The following is a 22,775-nucleotide window of genomic DNA, read 5'->3' as shown; positions in this document are numbered from 1 at the left end:
GCGCGCATCGGGACAGCTTCGGTGGATGCCGGAGGGTGAGTATATAACAATTTTTTATTGTTATTTTTAACAGGGATATGGTGCCCACATTGCTATATACTACATGGGCTGTTATATACTGCATGGCCTGTGTTATATACTACGTGGGCTGTGCTATATGTTATGAGGGCTGTTATATACTGCCTGGCTGCTATATACTACGTGGCCTGTGTTATATACTGCGTGGCCTGTGTTATATACTACGTGGGCTGTGCTATATGTTATGAGGGCTGCTATATACTGCCTGTCAGATATATATTACATGGCCTGTTATATACTACGTGGGCTGTGTTACATACTGCGTGGCCTGTGTTATATACTACGTGGGCTGTGCTATATGTTATGAGGGCTGTTATATACTGCCTGGCTGCTATATACTACGTGGCCTGTGTTATATACTATGTGGCTGTCTGTTATATACTATGTGGCTGCTATATACTATGTGGCCTGTGTTATATACTACGTGGGCTGTGTTACATACTACGTGGCCTGTGTTATATACTGCGTGGGTTGTGCAACATATTATGTGGGCTGTGTTATATACTACGTGGCTGCTATATACTACGTGGGCAGTGTTATATACTGCGTGGGCTGTTATATACTGCGTGGGCTGTTATATACTATGTGGCCTGTGCTATATATTACGTGGGCTGTGCTATATACTACGTGGCTGTCTGTGTTACGTGGGCTGTGCTATATACTATGTGGCTGCAATATACTATGTGGCTGCTACATACTACGTGGCTGTGATATATACTACATGGCTGTCTGTTATATACTATGTGGCTGCATATAGTACGTGGCCTGTGGTATATACTACGTGGGCAGTGTTATATACTGCGTGGGCTGTTATATACTACGTGGCCTGTGTTATATACTGCCTGGGCTGTGCTATATATTACGTGGGCTGTGTTATATAGTACGTGCGCTGTGCTATATACTATGTGGCTGCTATATACTACGTGGCTGTGCTATAAACTACGTGGTTGTGCTAAGCGCGACGTACATACATACATATTCTAGAATACCCGATGCGTTAGAATCGGGCCACCATCTAGTACTATTATAACTGAAGAAGACATTGTTCAATTTTATATTTTCACTTTATTAAAAATGCAAGCCAGAAAAATAGGGCATGGAAACCAAATGTTACATACAAATAATTTGGGACTTTTCATATGTTATACACTTTGAATGTAAATACTATTTACAGAGAAATAATATGCTAAAAAGGTACAATAACAGTGCCAACCTGACGCCAATAGATTAGTCTTTCATCACATTCCTTCTGGGTTGTTTACTCTCTCCTTTAGGCCGGATTGATAGGAGCATATCAAAAATTGTCCAATTTTCAACAAGAAAAAGACTATTTTCTATCTGTACGCAAAACACAAGTCAAGGTGCTATCTGATTTCATCAAGAATGGCATACCTACTGTAAGAACAATGCTCTCAACTGAACAAGCCCTAAGGCTGTGTTCAGACGTTACTGATTTTTCGTGTTTTTTTTTCGCTATAAAAATGCAAAAAAACAGCATACATTATGCATCCCATCATTTAGAATGAATTCTGCAATTTTTGTGCACATGATGCGTTTTTTTTCCGCGAAAAAAAAACGCATTGCGGTAAAAAACGCAGCATGTTCATTAATTTTGCGGATTTTTTGCGGATTTCCCACTATATAATGCATTGGGAAATGTCCGGTAAAATCCGCAAAAAAACGCGCAAAAAACGCATGCAAATTTCTTGCAGAAAATTTAATTTTTTTCTCAGGAAATTTCTGCAAGAAATCCTGAACGTGTGCACATAGCCTCAAACATAGAAAGCACTATTGGCGGTGTACAGCATTTGTAGATAAACACCAAACAATTGAATTACTACCTTGTATATATATGTACACTACGTAAGATTCAGTGAAGGCATATGGTAAGGCTTCAATTCCCTGAAATTTTAAGAGATATCTTCTGTTAAGAAACAATATCCCCCTATTATTGCTGTGCACCTATAATTATTGGTCAATGCTCTATAATCATACAGCTGTGGGGTAATACAAAACATCTATTAAAATATTGAATATTTGACATTTTTCCTTATGCACTTTTTACTTAACTTAATAAAACTACAGTAAAGCTATTTTTTTATGCTTATCTTGCTTTAATCCCGATCACCCTAGAAACAAACATAGCACAAACAAAAACAAGCAACTAATAAACTAGCAGTACACTATGAAACCTCAGTAGCAGTATATTCTAAAGTGGATTTCTGGGTAAAATTTGTAGATTTACGCTGAAAAGTAGGGATATGCAACCTGAACCAGCGCCTTTCCACCTACTTTGCGGCATTCACTAGCTTTCATTAGATTAATTCCAGCAGCATAAGCCGAGTGCTTTGCCCCCCCCCCCCCCATCCATCTACTCTACTAATAATTATCAGCTTTCTCCCTATGTTATGTATAGGGCAGAAACTGTCAATTAAAGGGAATCTGTCTAAAGGGTTTTTGCTATGTAATCTGGCAGCAATTAGGGACCGAGACCCTGATTCCAGCGATGTCTCACTTATTTTACTTACGATATAAGCAGTATTCTCTGCAGATCTGACATGCTGAGCCGTGTATAATCCCACCCACATCACAGCTTTCAGTGCTGCCAATAAGTTCTGGGGGTGTGGTTGGACTAGGAGGCACGAGGCCAGTTGTCCTGTGGTGATAATCTCCTGATGATAAAACACTGACTGTAATTAAACAGCAAAACATAGCCCAATAAGTGACTCATCCCTAGAATCGGGGTCTCTACTTCCACATCATGGTGCTCTCAAATTACATAGCAAAAACCTGGGGACAGATTCCCTTCAAAGAACTGGGAAATGAGGTGGTTCATGCTAGAATCAGTCTGTAACTACTAGGATAGATCAACATCTAAATGGTGACATTTCTTTTAAGCTTGTGGAAACACCTGGAAGAACGAAGTTGCCCCCTACACCAGTGCTGTAAACCTCTATATGTTAATGTAGCATGACAAGGGGATATGATAAGAAGGCCATTAATGGAAATATTTACTCCCAAATACCTTAAGTAATGCAGAGAAGAGAATCCATTAAAGAGTAACTACACATTTTGTTTGGAGTTTTTTTTAAATAATTTTTTCCTGCATGAAAAAAAAACAAAAAACAAAAAAAAAAACATGAAACTTTGCAAGTCTTCATTCCTGTACAAAAATTACTTTTACGTGGTTTCCAAAACCCTAGTTTTCCCCAGTGTACCTGTCTAACTGTATTGATATCAGAGCGTACTCATTTGGAGAACAGAAGATGGCAGTGAAAGGGTGAGTTCAACAGCTGTGTCTCACTAAGGGTACCGTCACACTATAACATTTCGATCGCTACGACGGTACGATTCGTGACGTTCCAGCGATATCGTTACGATATCGCTGTGTCTGACACGCATCAGGGATCCTGCTGAGAATCGTACGTCATAGCAGATCGTATGGAACTTTCTTTCAACGCTGGATCTCCCGCTGTCATCGCTAGATCGGTGTGTGTGACACCGATCTAGCGATGCGATCCAGCGATGCGTTCGCTTGTAACCAGGGTAAACATCGGGTAACTAAGTGCAGGACCGCGCTTAGTTACCCGATGTTTACCCTGGTTACAAGCGTAAAACTAAAAAAAAACAAACAGCACATACTTACATTCTGGTGTCCGTCAGGTCCCTTGCCGTCTGCTTCCAGCACTGTGACTGCCGGCCGTAAAGTGAAAGCAGAGCACAGCGGCTGTGCTTTCACTTTCACTTTACGGCCGGCAGTCACTGAGTGCGGGAAGCAGACTGCAAGGGACCTGACGGACACCAGAATGTAAGTATGTGCTGTTTGTTTTTTTTTAGTTTAACGCTTGTAACCAGGGTAAACATCGGGTAACTAAGCGCGGTCCTGCGCTTAGTTACCCGATGTTTACCCTGGTTACCCAGGGACCTCGGCATCGTTGGTCGCTGGAGAGCTGTCTGTGTGACAGCTCCCCAGCGACCACACTACGATTTACCTACGATCACGGCCAGGTCATATCGCTGGTCGTGATCGTAGGTAAATCGTATAGTGTGACGGTACCCTAACTCTGGGGATAATGTGCTGCAGGAGATTGTTCTGATAAGCAGAACACAGAAGTCAGGTGATGACACTTTCACTGCCATCATCTGTACTCAAATGACTAAGTTCTGATATCAATACAGCTGATGGCAGGCACAAATCTAGGGAAAAGTTGGGTTTATATAGACACTCACATGGCATTTTGTTACTGGAATGAAGACATCCCCTAACAAATTGATTGATTTGAATGTCTTAATTTTCCACTGTGGATAAAATTCTATGAACAAAAATAGTTTTGAAACTTTTATTTTAAAAATATTACTCTTTAAGAAATCCCTGCTGTATTTGCTGTCTTCAATGATACAGATCAACTATAGAATGCATTAGGATGGTACCTTTTATATGTCACGCTCTTGTTAAAGCACCCACCAATGTCATACCCGATACTGATAGTTGGCACTAGATGCTGACAGTAACAGCACCAATGTAAACTAAGTATCAGATCATTACACCATAATAGAGCCATCTGCTGGGACAAGAGGATTTTCTGTCATACACAAAGATCAGTTGTAGAAAAAAAATATATAATCTAATTGTGTCAAATGTACAAAGAGAAGTAGCAAATGGAATTTTTAATCCCAATAGACTGAGATCACTCAAAAAAAGACAGTCTCTTTCCAAAGGACAAAAAATACAAAGTTGCAGTCTTAAGTTTAGGAGGATGTATAGAAGTATTTGGTCTTGACGTTCCCCAGTAGTTCATCCTCAAAATTGGGAAGACAACAGAAGAAGACTCCGCAGCCGAACATGATGATTGTACTGCCCCAACCAAAGCCATAAGTCCAGCTGTACAGGTAGTTCTCCAAATTCACGGCAACGTCGGATGTGTATCTCACGGGGTAAATGACCAGGGCGCATATCTGCAAGATAACTGAAATGGCAGAGATGTTAATGTGTGGCCAATCACAATTCCTTTATATCACTTTTTCTGTAAATTACAGTAGTATTTTTCTTTATGACATTTCGATAGATTTCTCTAAACATCATGGCTCTCCTGTATGTGATGCCAAACCTGTGCCATGTTTCCAGTGCAAGTTACAAAACAATATTTAATACTGGTTAATAGGAACATCTCATCGGTCTCAATAGAGACTATTTCCATTGGACTGGTTAAAATCCCATTGTGTGCAGCCCGCTTTCCTTAGATGTCCTTTACCCCCAACAGATCAATATTTTAGGACATGATGTGTCTCCTTATACACCGTAGATAAAATTAGACTTTTAATGTGTATGGGATTCTCTTCACTCACTACTCCCCTACAGATGATGTTGGAGAACATAAGGCAGACAAGCCCCTGCCAGGTGAGTCCGACATCCCTCTACTCCACACTCCCCACAGAGATCACATGGATGCTCAGCCGCCAGGTGAGTCCGACATCCCTCTACTCCACACTCCCCACAGAGATCACAAGAATGCTCATCCGCCAGGTGATTCCGACATCCCTCTACTCCACTCCCCCCACAGAGATCACATGGATGCTCAGCCGCCAGGTGAGTCCGACATCCCTCTACTTCACACTCCCCACAGAGATCACAAGAATGCTCAGCCGCCAGGTGATTCCGACATCCCTCTACTCCACTCCCCCCACAGAGATCACATGGATGCTCAGCCGCCAGGTGAGTCCGACATCCCTCTACTTCACACTCCCCACAGAGATCACAAGAATGCTCAGCCGCCAGGTGATTCCGACATCTCTCTACTCCACTCCCCCCACAGAGATCACATCAATGCTTAGCCGCCAGGTGATTCCGACATCCCTCTACTCCACTCTCCCCACAGAGATCACATGAATGCTCATCCGCCAGGTGATTCCGACATCCCTCTACTCCACTCTCCCCACAGAGATCACATGAATGCTCATCCGCCAGGTGATTCCGACATCCCTCTACTCCACTCCCCCTACAGAGATCACATGAATGCTCATCCGCCAGGTGATTCCGACATCCCTCTACTCCACTCCCCCCACAGAGATCACATGAATGCTCATCCGCCAGGTGATTCCGACATCCCTCTACTCCACTCCCCCCCACATAGATCACATGAATGCTCAGCCGCCAGGTGATTCCGACATCCCTCTACTCCACTCTCCCCACAGAGATCACATGAATGCTCAGCCGCCAGGTGATTCTGACATCCCTCTACTCCACTCTCCCCACAGAGATCACATGAATGCTCAGCCGCCAGGTGATTCCGACATCCCTCTACTCCACTCCCCCCACAGAGATCACATGAATGCTCAGCCGCCAGGTGATTCCGACATCCCTCTACTCCAGGGGTGTCAAACTGCATTCCTCGAGGGCTGCAAACAGGTCATGTTTTCAGGATTTCCTTGTACTGCACAGGTGATAATTTAATCACCAACTCATTATTTGTGTAGGTGATTAAATTATCACCTGTGCAGTACAAGGAAATCCTGAAAACATGACCTGTTTGCAGCCCTCCAGGAATGCAGTTTGACACCCCTGCTCTACTCCACACTCCTCATAGAGATCACATGAATGCTTAGCCACCAGGTGATTCCGACATCCCTCTACTCCACTCTCCCCATAGAGATCACATGAATGCTCAGCCGCCAGGTGATTCCGACATCCCTCTACTCCACACTCCCCACAGAGATCACATGAATGCTCAGCCGCCAGGTGATTCCGACATCCCTCTCCTCCACTCTCCTTATAGACATCACATGAATGCTCAGCCGCCAGGTGATTCCGACATCCCTCTCCTCCACTCTCCTTATAGACATCACATGAATGCTCAGCCACCAGGTGATTCCGACATCCCTCTACTCCACTCTCCCCATAGAGATCACATGAATGCTCAGCCACCAAGTGATTCCGACATCCCTCTACTCCACACTCCCCACAGAAATCACATGAATGCTCAGCCACCAGGTGATTCCGACATCCCTCTCCTCCACTCTCCTTATAGACATCACATGAATGCTCAGCCGCCAGGTGATTCCGACATCCCTCTACTCCACACTCCCCACAGAAATCACATGAATGCTCAGCCACCAGGTGATTCCGACATCCCTCTACTCCACTCTCCTTATAGACATCACATGAATGCTCAGCCGCCAGGTGATTCCGACATCCCTCTCCTCCACTCTCCTTATAGACATCACATGAATGCTCAGCCACCAGGTGATTCCGACATCCCTCTACTCCACTCTCCCCATAGAGATCACATGAATGCTCAGCCACCAAGTGATTCCGACATCCCTCTACTCCACACTCCCCACAGAAATCACATGAATGCTCAGCCACCAGGTGATTCCGACATCCCTCTCCTCCACTCTCCTTATAGAGATCACATGAATGCTCAGCCGCCAGGTGATTACGACATCCCTCTACTCCACTCTCCCCATAGAGATCACATGAATGCTCAGCCACCAAGTGATTCCGACATCCCTCTACTCCACACTCCCCACAGAGATCACATGAATGCTCAGCCGCCAGGTGATTCCGACATCCCTCTACTCCACTCTCCCCATAGAGATCACATGAATGCTCAGCCACCAAGTGATTCCGACATCCCTCTACTCCACACTCCCCACAGAAATCACATGAATGCTCAGCCGCCAGGTGATTCCGACATCCCTCTCCTCCACTCTCCCCATAGAGATCACATGAATGCTCAGCCACCAAGTGATTCCGACATCCCTCTACTCCACTCTCCCCATAGAGATCACATGAATGCTCAGCCGCCAGGTGATTCCGACATCCCTCTCCTCCACTCTCCTTATAGACATCACATGAATGCTCAGCCGCCAGGTGATTCCAACATCCCTCTACTCCACACTCCCCAGAGATCACATGAATGCTCAGCCGCCAGGTGATTCCGACATCCCTCTACTCCACACTCCCCACAGAGATCACATGAATGCTCAGCCGCCAGGTGATTCCGACATCCCTCTACTCCACACTCCCCACAGAGATCACATGAATGCTCAGCCGCCAGGTGATTCCGGCATCCCTCTACTCCACACTCCCCAGAGATCACATGAATGCTCAGCCGCCAGGTGATTTCGACATCCCTCTACTCCACACTCCCCACAGAGATCACATGAATGCTCAGCCGAGCGGAGTACGGGGAGACTCACCTTTTGCCCTCAGGGTGATCAGCCACCAGTTATCACCCATTAAAAGGCACATTCAGCTCAGCTAAAGACTGCTTGTTATGTCAGAAGAAGGTGGAGGAATGAGTCCTGTTTGGACACCCTCAGGGATGATTAAAAAGAAATCCAACACTGCAACTCTACATTTTGATTCTAATAAAGACCAGTCCCTGCTAGCTGTATATCTCCCCATTAATGACACTAGCCTTGTGCTATGTTCTAGATGCGGCACGGTGGCGGCACGGTGGCTCAGTGGTTAGCACAGCAGCCTTGCAGCGCTGGAGTCCGGGGTTCAAACCCCATCAAGGACAACATCTGCAAAGAGTTTGTATGTTCTCCCCGTGTTTGCGTGGGTTTCCTCCGGGTTCTCCAGTTTCCTCCCACATTCCAAAGACATACTGATAGGGAATTTAGATTGTGAGCCCCATCGGGGACAGCGATGATAATGTGTGCAAAATGTAAAGCGCTGCGGAATATGTTAGCGCTACATAAAAATAAAGATTATTATTAGATGCCCTTAAAGGGGGCCTCACTAAGACAATGCGAGCTTGTTCTGAAGCCCCCCTGCCAAGTAGCCGATTGTCACCACCTTTACTGTAAAGGTACTGTCACACTTAGCGACGCTGCAGCGATACCGACAACGATCCGGATTGCTGCAGCGTCGCTGTTTGGTCGCTGGAGAGCTGTCACACAGACCGCTCTCCAGCGACCAACGATGCCGGTAAACATCGGGTAACTAAGCGCAGGGCCGCGCTTAGTAACCCGATGTTTACCCTGGTTACCATCCTAAAAGTAAAAAAAAACAACCACTACATACTTACCTACAGCCGTCTGTCCTCCAGCGCTGTGCTCTGCTCTCCTCCTGTACTGGCTGTGAGCACAGCGGCCGGAAAGCAGAGCGGTGACGTCACCGCTCTGCTTTCCGGCTGACCGACGCTCACAGCCAGTACAGGAGGAGTGCAGAGCACAGCGCTGGAGGACAGACGGCTGTAGGTAAGTATGTAGTGGTTGTTTTTTTACTTTTAGGATGGTAACCAGGGTAAACATCGGGTTACTAAGCGCGGCCCTGCGCTTAGTTACCCGATGTTTACCCTGGTTACCAGCGAAGACATCGCTGAATCGGTGTCACACACGCCGATTCAGCGATGTCTACGGGGAGTCCAGCGACGAAATAAAGTTCTGGACTTTCTTCCCCGACCAGCGACAGCACAGCAGGGGCCTGATCGCTGCTGCCTGTCACACTGGACGATATCGCTAGCGAGGACGCTGCAACGTCACGGATCGCTAGCGATATCGTCTAGTGTGACGGTACCTTAACATTCACTCATTACCCCTAGGGCCAGAGATGTTATCTATGTGCAAGCCAATGCACAGTCTGATGGCCTGAAAACATCTGTATTAACAAAGCAAATGCAAAAATCCAAATGCAGATATTGTGTGTGCCACACAACACGTCAGATATAGCATCTACTAAGTGTATAATCAAAAGAAGTCATTCTTACCGGCCAAAAAGAGTAGAGCCCCGATTACTCTGAGCAGAGAGATGCGTGGTACACACAGTCCAACAAAGGAGAGAATGAAGCAGATGATGAGGATGATGATGCCAATGATCATTAGTGCAGCGGTTGCTCTGCCCCAGGCTGGAAGAGAAGAACATGCAAATTATAGGCGGTATAGGAAATCGGGGAAAAACAAACATTTATAGAACAGCATTCGTGGTAATAAAATAAAAAACTATGGGGGGATGGAAATAACCCACGATCCACCTATTCTCTTACATATGGGCCCCTGACAACAGCCGCTAATCTCAGATCCACCACAGAGGGCTGAGATCGTTCTGAGCCTAGAGGTCTCACCAAGCGGAATAGAAGATTGGCGCATATAACAGGCCAAAAGGAACATGTGGCTACAAGAGATGTGTGAACCAGAAGATCACAGCCAAGGCGACAAGCAGGATTTATAGTTCCAATGAACTGGAATATGGTTTGTTCTTTTCTGCCTAGATATAGAGCCTAATACCACCTGAAAGCAGTTTTCAGATGTTTCCTAACATCGTACAATTTCTGACATGTAGTGGATTGGAATAATAACATAATAAACTCTTACTCTCAGCCCATCCTTTCATGGCCGAGACAGGAATAACTCCATCCAGACTCTTGACCACTGGAGGTAGAGCCATCTCCTGCTTTCTAAACAAAATTTTACAATTGTTGGTTTCAAAAGAGTTCTCCGGGAATAGAAAAAAATTAAATGCTAAAGTAAATGTCATTATAAATTCCTAAATACCTTCAATTAGCAAATAACACTCATTTTGTCTATGGCGGTAATCATTATAAAAGTTAAAATGTCCTCGTCCTGTTACACTGACAGAAATGTGCTTGTGAGCATGGTTAGTAGGAAGATCCGTCTTTCCCTTCAGGTGTAGGAAGATGTGTGCTCAGTAGATATTCTGACCTAATACTGGAGATACCAGGGGTGCTGAGATAGAGAAGTGTGAACATCATCCTATCTGATGCTGGAGATAGTGGTGGTGCTGAGGTGAGAAGAGGCTGCTCACACTGCTGTCCACCCTGTGTATGTGATCTAATACTGGATATAATGGGTGTTCTAAGGTAACACCTCACACTGCTGTCCAGCACGTCTGTCTGATCTAATAGAGATAACAAGGGTGATGAGGTAAGAAGAGACTGCTCACACTGCTGTCCACCCTGTGTATGTGATCTAATACTGGAGATAGCAGGGGTGATGAGGTGAGAAGAGACTTCTCACCCTGCTGTCCACCCTGTGTATGTGATCTAATACTGGAGATAGCAGGGGTGATGAGGTAAGAAGAGGCTGCTCACACTGCTGTCCAGCCTGCCTAACTGATCTAATACTGGAGATAGTGGTGGTGCGGAGGTGAGAAGAGGCTACTTACACTGCTGTCCACCCTGTGTGTGTGATCTAATACTGGAGATAGCAGGGGTGATGAGGTGAGAAGAGGCTGCTCACACTGCTGTCCTCCCTGTGTATGTGATCTAACACTGGATATAATGGGTGTTCTAAGGTAACACCTCACACTGCTGTCCAGCACGTCTGTCTGATCTAATAGAGATAACAAGGGTGATGAGGTAAGAAGAGACTGCTCACACTGCTGTCCACCCTGTGTATGTGATCTAATACTGGAGATAGCAGGGGTGATGAGGTGAGAAGAGACTTCTCACCCTGCTGTCCACCCTGTGTATGTGATCTAATACTGGAGATAGCAGGGGTGATGAGGTAAGAAGAGGCTGCTCACACTGCTGTCCAGCCTGCCTAACTGATCTAATACTGGAGATAGTGGTGGTGCGGAGGTGAGAAGAGGCTACTTACACTGCTGTCCACCCTGTGTGTGATCTAATACTGGAGATGGCAGGGGTGATGAGGTAAGAAGAGGCTGCTCCCACTGCTGTCCACCCTGTGTATGTGATCTAATCATATCTCATCACCCTTGCTAAGACGAGGTAGCTGACACTGTTGTCCACCCTGTGTATGGAGATAGCAGGGGTGATGAGGTAAGAAGAGGCTGCTGACACTGCTGTCCACCCTGTGTATGTGATCTAATACTGGAGATAGCAGGGGTGATGAGGTAAGAAGAGGCTGCTGACACTGCTATCCACCCTGTCTCTCTGATAATACTGGAGATAGCAGGGGTGATGAGGTAAGAAGAGGCTGCTGACACTGCTGTCCACCCTGTGTGTGTGATCTAATACTGGAGATAGATGTCTGTAAAGTGCTGCGTAATATGTTAGCGCTATATAAAAATAAAAAAATAAAGATTATTATTACTATATTATGATAGCAGGGGTGATGAGGTAAGAAGAGGCTGCTCACACTGCTGTCTACCCTGCCTAACTGATCTAATACTGGAGATAGTAGTGGTACTGAGGTGAGAAGAGCTTAAGGTGAGCTTACACTACTGTTGTCCCGGTGTATGTGATCTAATACTGGATATAACGGGTGTTCTAAGGTAACACCTCACACTGCTGTCCACCCTGTCTCTCTGATCGAATACTGGAGATAACAGGGGTGATGAGGTAATAAGAGGCTGCTCACACTGCTTTCCACCCTGTGTATGTGATCTAATACTGGAGATAACAAGGGTGATGAGGTGAGAAGAGGCTGCTTAGGGTGGTTTCACATTTGCGTCTCTGTGTGCAGTGTATCATCCGCACAGATCCACATGCGTCATGCGTACCTATCTTTAACATGGCGTACGCAGGGACATGTGTTTGCATCAGTTCGCATGTGTCTGCGTACGCATGTGTCATTTCTCGGTGTGCGGTGGGGTCTGGCGAATGCAACATGTTGCATTTTTGGAAGCATCAAAAATCCATCAAATATGCATGAGCATGCGGATGAGTGCGTTAAAAAAACGCATTACTCTCTATGGGAACGCATGCGTATGCATGTCCCTGAGTACGCATGCGTTCGGTGAGCTTGCGTACTTCGGACTGCGTATGTCCAGGAACTGATTGAGACGCCCAATGAGACATGCCCTCCTGGAAATATCAAACGCATGCGCATAAAAAAGCGCAAACGCAGGCAAAAAACGCATACAAACGCATGCACATGCAGCGGATAAAAAATGCTATGTAAACATGCGTTTGCACGCGTTTTTGCATGCATTTGCGCATGCAGATGATACGCTGCGCACATATACGCAAATGTGAACTTACCCTTACACTGCTGTTCACCATGTCTATCTGATCTAATACTGAAGATAACGGGTGATAAGGTAAGGAGAGGCTGCTCACACTGCTGTCCACCCTGTGTATGTGATCTAATACTGGAGATAACAGGGGAGCTGAGGTAAGAAGAGGCTGCCCACACTGCTGTCCACCCTATGTATGTGATACTGGAGATAACAAGGGCAATGAAGTAAGAAGAGACTGCTCACACTGCTGTCCACCCTGTTTATGTGATTTAATCCTGGAGATATCAGGGGAGCGGAGGTAAGAAGAGGCTGCTCACACTGCTGTCCACCATGCCTATCTGATCTAATACTGAAGATAACAGGGATGATGAGGAAAGAAGAGGCTGCTCACACTGCTGTCCACCCTGTTAGGGTATGTGCACATGTTGCGGATTTTGCTGTGGATCTGCAGCGAATTGGCCGCTGCGGATTCGCAGCAGTTTTCCCTGAATTTACAGTACCATGTAAACCTATGGAAAACAAAATCCGCAGTGCATATGCTACAGAAAAAACGCACGGAAATGTAGCGTTGTGTATTCCGCACAAAGAATTGACATGCTGCGGATTCCGCAGCGGTTTACCCCTGTTCCATAATAGGAATCCGCAGGTGTAAAACCGTAGGTGGAATCCGCACAAAATCCGCAAAAAAGAAAAATGCGGTAAATCCGCGGCAATTCCACAGGTAATCTGCAGTGCTGTTTATCTGCGGACTTACCAAAATCAGTCCAGAAAAATCCGCACCATTTTCCGCAACGTGTGCACGTGGCCTAAATCTAATCCAATACTGAGATAACAGGGGTGATGAGGTAAGAAGGGGCTATTGACACTGCTGTCCACCGTGTATGTGATCTAATACTGGAGATAGCAGGGGTGATGAGGTGAGAAGAGGCTGCTGACACTGCTGTCCACCCTGTGTGTGTGATCTAATACTGGAGGTAGCAGGGGTGATGAGGTAAGAAGAGGCTGCTGACACTGCTGTCCACCCTGTGTATGTGATCTAATACTGGAGATCACAAGGTTGCTAAGGTAAGATGATGCTCACACTGCTGTCTACCCTGCCTAACTGATCTAAAACTGGAGATAGTAGTGGTACTGAGGTGAGAAGAGCTTAAGGTGAGCTTACACTGCTGTTCTCCCTGTGTATATGATCCAGTACTGGATATAACGGGTGTTCTAAGGTAACACCTCACACTGCTGTCCAGCACGTCTGTCTGATCTAATACTGGAGATAAGGGTGATGAGGTGAGAAGAGACTGCTCACACTGTTGTCCACCCTGTCTATGTGATCTAATACTGGAGATAGCAGGGGTGATGAGGTAAGATGATGCTCACACTGCTGTCTACCCTGCCTAACTGATCCAATACTGGATACACTGCTGTTCTCCATGTGTATGTGATCTAATACTGGATATAACGGGTGTTCTAAGGTAACATCTCACACTGCTGTCCAACACGTCTGTCTGCTCTAATACTGGAGATATCAAGGGTGATCAGGTAAGAAGAGGTTGCTCACACTGCTGTCCACCCTGCCCAACTGACCTAATCATGGAGCAGGGGAGCGGAGACAAGAAAAGGCCACCTGCTGTCCACACTGCCTAACTGATCTATTACTGGAGATACCAGGGTATCTTTAGGTCACTGCAGAGGAGCTTGCTACCGCACATGCTCACATGCTAATATTCTAGCACAAGTTTCTGTCAGTGTATTAGGATGGGGAACATATTAATTCTATATCGATAACAATTTGCTAATAAGATGTACTAAGGAATTTATAATGACATTTCCTTTAGTTACTTATTTTATTTCTATCCCCTGAGAACCTCTTATAAGGGTTATCCCCTTTAAGGAAAGTGGACCCAAAACACTGTAAAATACCTAAAATAAACACAGCACGTACTCGCCCTCCCTCGGTCCAGCAACAGCTGTCTGCAGATGATCTCTGACTTCCTGTTCATGTTCAATACATATGAAGGTGGGGGCAGTGATGCCAAGGCTGATTAGGTGCCAGGCTCACTTATCATAACCACACAAAAGCCCCAGGGTCACAAGTGCCAACACCGCTGCAACAGCGCCGCACAGAAGAAGAGTATAGCCTTTTTTATTTTATCGGGGCCAAATATTTAGATCTTTACATCAAGGGGTTGTCCTAATAGTGGATAACCCCTTCTTAAGCCTCAGACTGTTTTTTTTTTTTAACATACAAGAAAAAAAGGACCAAGTTTCATCAGTGATTTTCATAAACTGACAAAGTCATCAGCTTTGTTCACAAGGAAAATAAAAATTGGACATGCTAATGGAGTCGGAAGTCAGGGAAATTGAGGAGTCGGAGTCAGAGTCGGAGATGGCTTACCGATTCCACAGCCCTGCTAAGAACAACCATGCCTACCGATTATACCACTAATCACCTACCGAACAAGGAAAACACTTCTTTCCTCGGGTGATGAGACCTTTCATGCCGGCACAACAATCACTGCACATACTCCAAGTCTGCATGGGATACACCTTGTTTTGGCATAAAAATCACTTAGCAGTACATCACAGAGATGGAAACAGGATGTGCTGCCGATAGCACAATATTGTATCGTGACAGAACGGTTGTAGGCGCAGATAAAAAGGCCAGAAAATGAGCACCAATCTACGTGTGTAACAGAGGGATCGTAGGCCCATATAAACAGGCCAGAAATGAGCACCAATCTATGTGTATCTACCGTAGTTATAATCTCCAGGTTATGATACCCTAATGTCCTGAAATGCTCTATTAGTTTATTATTTATTGGACTTGCTTAAATAGTACAAACATACTCTGCAGCTCATTACAGATAATATCATCCCTATCAGTATGTCTTTGGAGAAAATAATGTCACTTTAGTGAAAAGCAGCATTTGAGGTGCAGATTTACACACAGGTTTCTACAAGACGAGGATGAGACTTCCATTCTACACCTAGCCCTCCAGCAAACTAAGTCTCCACCCAAATGGTGGGGCAGGGGTGTTATGTGCGTGGGTGGACAGGCATGATGCTTTGTGAATCACCTGGTAAGTGTGCTGACACAGGCTTTTTATAGCTTAGCAATATACCATTACACATGGGACCGGCTTTATATGGAACGCCAGCAATGGGAATACAGCAGGGACATACATGACATAAGTGAAATACATGCGTTCCAGAAGGGGGATTTCAATTTAGAGTGGAAATTACAATCGACCCAAAATGTTTTACTGGTATATGGTTTGTACATCTCGAATAAACAGGACTATGTCATGTAAACCGGGTTTCGACAACCATTAAAATTATCAGGCCAGTCGTATCCACAAACTGCAGACTTGACTGGCTCTGTGCACTCTCCCACATCGGGGATGGACACAAGAGCCATCTGTCATTAGATGGACCACACAACGGACAAGTATAGTGCATGATACATTTGCACCCCAACAAGATTGGACAGTGTGTCACCTGTTTCAGGTACGTACAGGGTTGATGTGACAAGTGCGTGAATGGAAGGCAGAGTGTCGTGGATAAAAACATACAGACCTACCAGACCTGTGGAGTCGGTAAGCCAAACTTCCGACTCCTCAATTTCCATGACACCGACTCCTCAGCCCTAAGACCTACCCAAACCCAGCAGCAGTGATTGCCTAATTGAGCAGCTAATTGAGAGTTAAAGTTAGAGTCCTCTATAATATATAGGCGCCTTCCTATATTGTGGGCATTCACATACCATCCCGTCATATATATTGGGCATGCATAATGGAGAGATGAGCGGCCAGCCAAGAGTCCTGCTGGAATTACTGTAACTTTCGCTAGCCCATCAAGGCGCCATGAATTTTATCTTTTAAAGTCCATAGGCAAAACTACATCAGGTCCATTACAAACCACAATGGTTCTGCTCATCACTGTTTGTCAGTCAAGGCATGTCGGCAAGGGTTAAATCTGTCCACCTCTGATATAATTTTGTGTTGACAACACAGAACACCATGGAGTACAAAGAACACCAAGAGGGTAAAATAAAACCAAAAAAATCATTTATTAAATCAGAAATACATACAAAAAATGCAAACCAAATAATAAAGGCATCAAAAAGAAGAGGGGAAGAAGTACAAGAGACATGCTGGCAAGAAGAAGCATCTACGGGAAACGCGCGTCAAGGGGTCACAGCGGGAGGACCTACATTTCATGCCAGCTATGGGTGAGCTTTAAACAATCTCCGGGATATATGGGGTTTCTGGGGGCTTACTCTATGGGGCATAGTCCACGTTACTTACTGGCAGCCCCTTGATCTATACCTATTATGGTTGTGATGGTTTCATATGTACACACCTGATTGGGGTTTGTTTCTCCCACCTTTGGCGATTTTATTATTTGTACTAGTTGTTCCTCCTGCTATGCCAGCATGTCTCTTGTACTGATTCTCCTCTTTTTGATGCCTTTATTATTTGGCTTGCATTTTTTGTATGTATTTCTGATTTAATAAATGATTTTTTGGTTTTATTTTACTCTCTTGGTGTTCTTTGTACTCCATGGTGTTCTGTGTTGTCATATTGAAGGAGTATTACCCTAGCTGATGTATCTTTTTGCATATATGTATCTATTTAGGGAGCAAGGCTTTAGCCTTTATCGGCCTTGGTACTTTTCTGTGCTTATTCTGACTTTAGTCTTATATCACTTCGTGTTGTGGCCACAGACCAAGTAAGGCCCTATAGATGTTCTAACTGGGCAACCCATTTAATGGGACAAGTTATCCCCTACCCAAAGAATAGGTTATTGATAGTGGGGGTCCCACTCCTCCGACCCGCACAGATTTGCAAATCCGGAAACTTTTATCCCCATTAAAAGTGGCACCCGACTGCCGCTCATTCATTCTCTATCAGGGTGTCAGAAGAGGCTGAGCATAGGGTTTTGGTGCCCCATACGGATGAATGAATGGAGTAAATGTTGAGAATGAGCACTACTGCTCCATTACGAGATAAAAATTCCCAGCGGTCGGACCCCCATCGATCAGTAAGTTATTACCTATCCTGTGGTGACAATGACAACATGTCTTCACCGGACAACTCCTTTATTGTCTATCCTATAAACTACAAGACCAGAAAGTGTACAGAATGGCCAGAGAAGCGTGTTGTGGTTTCTACTCTATTCCCCCCATTGTGCTGAGATTTATGCTCTCAACAATAGACCTAGACATGTTGCTTCCAGGGAGAAGATTTCACCAAGGACACGAGAAGAAAGCTTCATCTTTTAGGAATGTCAGAAATGTTACAAGCCCGTGACCTAGAGGGAGTGGAGGGCGAACATAAGGCTTCCCATCCTAAACTCACTGTCCACAGCAAGAACACCATGACACAGGCTACACCACGCACCATGGGTTCAATCAGGTATTTCAGGAATCCTGGTAACATATACAAGCTGGTCAGACCCATGTATTTATATACATGCAGGAAAATGTAGCACTAGAGTGCTGCCACTAATGTACGGTCCCAGCAACCATCTTCATCTTTGATCGGCGCCGCTCCGGTCAGTCTCCTGAGCTTGTAACTGTTACCTCTGACTTCCGAGCAGTCAAGAAGTTGCGGTCACAAGGTGGTGGCGGAGCAGACTCGGAGCGACGCAGGGAAGAGCTGAAGACGGCGGCTCGTAACTATATAACCAGCATATTACCAGGTGCAGGGAACTTATGTTAGTAGCACCACTCCAGCTCTACTGGAAAAATAACAAAACGCTGGAGTGGTGCTTTAAGTGCAGCTGGCAAAAATATATAGGAATTGCACAAACATCTCTTAATAATTAGAAAAACAACGTAATTCGTGTGTATTTGATAGTAAGTCATTGGTTGAAATCTCAGGGATTAAAAACTAGACATTTATCTCATCTTACGGGTTAATCTTCCGTCAGATGGGATCTGCCATGTGCCTGCCTGATTTTCTTCTGCTAGCCCCCACTAGTCACCATGTACACAGAGTATTCAGTATTTTTGCAGCTGCTGGCAGTAACATTCAGCCATAGTTGGCTTTCTATTTTGGGCGTTTTCCAGAAAGAATATAAAAACAAACCCTGAAAGAAGGGGCGGACAGAACCGAATGTTACATACAATCACCTATTGTTAAATTGTATATGGCGTTAAATAGCGCTCATCAGATTATTAGTGAGTTTTGTAAGCCCAAACTCGAAAAGGGAATATCACCAGGTTTATGCTGCCACATGTGACTGCAGATTATTGTAGGGACAGAGAGCCTTACTCCAGCGCTGGTCACTTACTGGGCTCCTTGCTGTAGTTTTGATAAAACACGTATCTGCAGCAGCTCTGCTAGTATCCTTGTTAATCACTGATCTGCTGTGAAATTTTCCATGTTTATGAGTTTCACTTATCACCTATCCATAATAAAAGTGATACGTTTCTGCCTGATGGGGGGGGATGTAATGGAAATGGGGGTCTCTAGTTCTCCATTGGATACGACTGCTCCATACAAGGTCTGTACCTTCCTATGCAGAATATCCATAACCTAAAAAGATCAGCCTTGGCTCCTGTCCCTATGTGCGCACAATAGGAAGAATAGGCTATCAGGTTCGGGATGTGGCCTAATTAATGCGGGAACAAGATCTACTTTCTGGGGAAGAATCGGTGCCAATATTAGGGTGGTCCATCCCATATATTGACCCCTTACGGTATGGGTGCTATAGTAACCACTAACAGTCACTCCAAACTCCCTATAAACACTGGCAGGACCTTGATCCATTGGCCGTGCTGGTAGACTATGGCAGCCATATCGGGGCCCTGTGGACCTCCACCTACGTGGCGGCATCAGCAGTGCCTATTCAAGTTAGAAGGCCCCGATACCTACGAACTAGAAGAGGCGCCCAGGATACCAGCAGGTAGGAGGGTCACGACCTTCTGCCCTGGCAACCACAGACAACCAACATGGCCAACGTCCCAGGCCTGCGAGCTATGGAGGACATATAACACCCCATCCCGGTGACGTCCCACAAGCCATCGCTTATCCATACCTCCCAACTTTTGAAGATGGGAAAGAGGGACAAAGTTTGCGGCGCGCAATGCGCCGCGGCAAATTTTAGGCCACACCCATTCATAATTAGTCACACCCATATCCACGTCCCAACCACACCCATTTAGCATTGCTGATCACACTGTTTCATATACAATAATTATAAACAAAAAAATATGGCCACACATGATGCTCCATACTGTATAATGGCCACACATGATGCTCCATACTGTATAATGGCCGCACATGATGCTCCATACTGTATAATGGCCGCACATGATGCTCCATACTGTATAATGACCTCACATGTTGCTCCATACTGTATAATGACCTCACATGACGCTCCATACTGTATAATGGCCGCACATGATGCTCTATACTGTATAATGACCTCACATGTTGCTCCATACTGTATAATGACCTCACATGACGCTCCATACTGTATAATGGCCGCACATGATGCTCCATACTGTATAATGACCTCACATGTTGCTCCATACTGTATAATGACCTCACATGACGCTCCATACTGTATAATGGCCGCACATGATGCTCCATACTGTATAATGACCCCACATGATGCTCCATACTGTATAATGACCACAGATGATGCTCCATACTGTATAATGGCCGCACATGATGTTCCATACTGTATAATGGCCGCACATGATGCTCCATACTGTATAATGGTCACACATGATGCTCCATACTGTATAATGGTCACACATGATGCTCCATACTGTATAATGCCCGCACATGATGCTCTATACTGTATAATGGCCACACATGATGCTCTATACTGTATAATGACCGCACATGATGCTCCATACTGTATAATGACCGCACATGATACTTCGTACCGTATAATGGCGACACATAGCTACTCGCACACACGCGGCTCCGCTCCGTACACCTCGCACACACGCGGCTCTGCTACATCCACACTGTACACCTCCTGACCCCACACAAGGCAGCATACTTAGGCTACGTTCACACTAGCGTTGTGCGCCGCTGCGTCGGCGACGCGACGCACAACGCACCGAAAAACGCTGCGTTTTTCGACGCGTGCTTCGTTTTTGACGAAAATCGGACGCAAGAAAAATGCAACTTGTTGCGTTTTCTTGGTCCGACGCTAGCGTCAAAAAAGACGCACGTGTCGGAAAACGCAACAAGCAAAAACGCATGCGTCCCCCATGTTAAACATAGGGGCGCATGACGCGTGCGTTGCCGCTGCGTCGCCCGACGCTAGCGCGACGCACACTAGCCGAACGCTAGTGTGAACGTAGCCTTACCTCATCCTGCGGCTGCAGCACCATGTTGGCAATCAGCACAGGCAGCCGAGTCCTGCAATCGATCATGTGACCGCTCCTGTGACTTCATCACAGGTCCTGTGCACAGAAAGCAGGCAGCCATAGGGAAGGGTAAGGGCCCGGGGCATCTATGGATATCACCCTCCCCGCGTCCCCGGCTTCAGCCTGCGAACATGGTGACACCAGACATTGACCTTTGCTCTCTAGAAGTCCCACCCCAGAGAATGTAAGCCAGGCCTGCAGTCAGGAGGGCGATGTAGCAGAGCCGAACCTGTCATTAGGGTTGGATCACAGGGCACAATGCCACGCTGGGCTCTGCTACAGATGAGCTGAAGGCTCTGACAGTGGTGGGCATCTATAGGGGGATGTGGTGATCTGTGGCCATGTCATTAGTGCCAGCTGTGCCCCCCGGGCCTGCACTCACCATAGTCCATGAGAGAGGTGCACGTCCCGCTGTTAACCAGGCAGCGCTCCCACAGAGACGCGTACTCCCGGCCAGACTCGGTCTCCACCCAGCCATTCCCGGCCAGGGCGATGATATCGAAGATAATGGCGCACAGCAGGAGCAGAGGCAGGATCCATTTGCACCGGGGATAGGCGATGCCGCACTTGAACATGCTGCGGGCGTTGGGGTCAGAGACGACACAGGCGGGCGATGGCGGGTGAGCTCCGTGCAGCCTTTCTGGTCACAAGTGAGGGCTCGGGACGGGCACAGCCGCTTACAAGAGAGAAGCCGCACCTTGCTGCCGGGCACTGACTCACTCGGCGCTGTACAGACCTGTTGTGTCGGAGGTGGAGCTGAGGTGGGGCCGGTCCTGGCTCTGACTTCACCCTGCCAGTGTCTGGGACTGCTGGTAAACAAACCTCAGCTTCATACTGGGAGGACTGGGAGAGAGAAGGCGTTCCTCAGCCGTATAGTCACACAGGAGATGATGGGCGGACTGGAGACTGGCCGAATGTCCGAAATACCTGGCTGACCGACCAACTGTCCGTCCGATATACCTGACTGACCAACTGACATACCTGACTGACAAACTGACATACCTGACTGACTGACCGACCAACTGTCCGTCCCATATACCTGACTGACCAACCAACTGTCCGTCCCATATACCTGACTGACCAACCAACTGTCCGTCCCATATACCTGACTGGCCAACCAACTGTCCGTCCGATATACCTGACTGGCCAACTGACATACCTGACTGACCAACTGACATACCTGACTGACCAACCAACTGTCCGTCCCATATACCTGACTGGCCAACCAACTGTCCGTCCCATATACCTGACTGGCCAACTGACATACCTGGCTGACCGACCAACTGTCCGTCCGATATACCTGACTGACCAACCAACTGTCCGTCCCATATACCTGACTGGCCAACTGACATACCTGACTGACCAACTGACATACCTGACTGACCAACCAACTGTCCGTCCCATATACCTGACTGGCCA

General features: G+C 46.2%; 1 protein-coding gene across 1 annotated transcript; it reads right to left on the bottom strand.

Annotated features, from left to right (window-relative positions):
• Positions 1-1,120: 1,120 nt before the first annotated feature.
• Positions 1,121-22,158, bottom strand: PERP (p53 apoptosis effector related to PMP22). The gene is made up of 3 exons (XM_069725954.1): positions 21,739-22,158; positions 9,795-9,932; positions 1,121-5,045 (listed from the first exon to the last, which is right to left on the bottom strand). Exons 1-3 carry the CDS (start codon positions 21,929-21,931, stop codon positions 4,828-4,830), a joined length of 549 nt encoding a protein of 182 aa, XP_069582055.1. The 5' UTR covers positions 21,932-22,158; the 3' UTR covers positions 1,121-4,827.
• Between the last annotated feature and the right edge of the window lie 617 nt (positions 22,159-22,775).

Source organism: Ranitomeya imitator, chromosome 5, assembly GCF_032444005.1.
Source record: "Ranitomeya imitator isolate aRanImi1 chromosome 5, aRanImi1.pri, whole genome shotgun sequence".
Lineage (NCBI taxonomy): Eukaryota > Metazoa > Chordata > Amphibia > Anura > Dendrobatidae > Ranitomeya > Ranitomeya imitator.
Note: the sequence above shows the minus strand (reverse complement) of the source record. Positions and strands in the feature narration are given on the sequence as shown.

Excerpts from the sequence above, each read along its gene's own strand:
- PERP (XM_069725954.1), bottom strand. The coding sequence starts at position 21,931 with ATGTTCAAGTGCGGCATCGCCTATCCCCGGTGCAAATGGATCCTGCCT. Across the intron at positions 9,933-21,738 it reads CACCTCTCTCATGGACTATG|CCTGGGGCAGAGCAACCGCT; the intron begins GTGAGTGCAGGC and ends CTTCTCTTCCAG. Across the intron at positions 5,046-9,794 it reads GGCTCTACTCTTTTTGGCCG|TTATCTTGCAGATATGCGCC; the intron begins GTAAGAATGACT and ends CTGCCATTTCAG.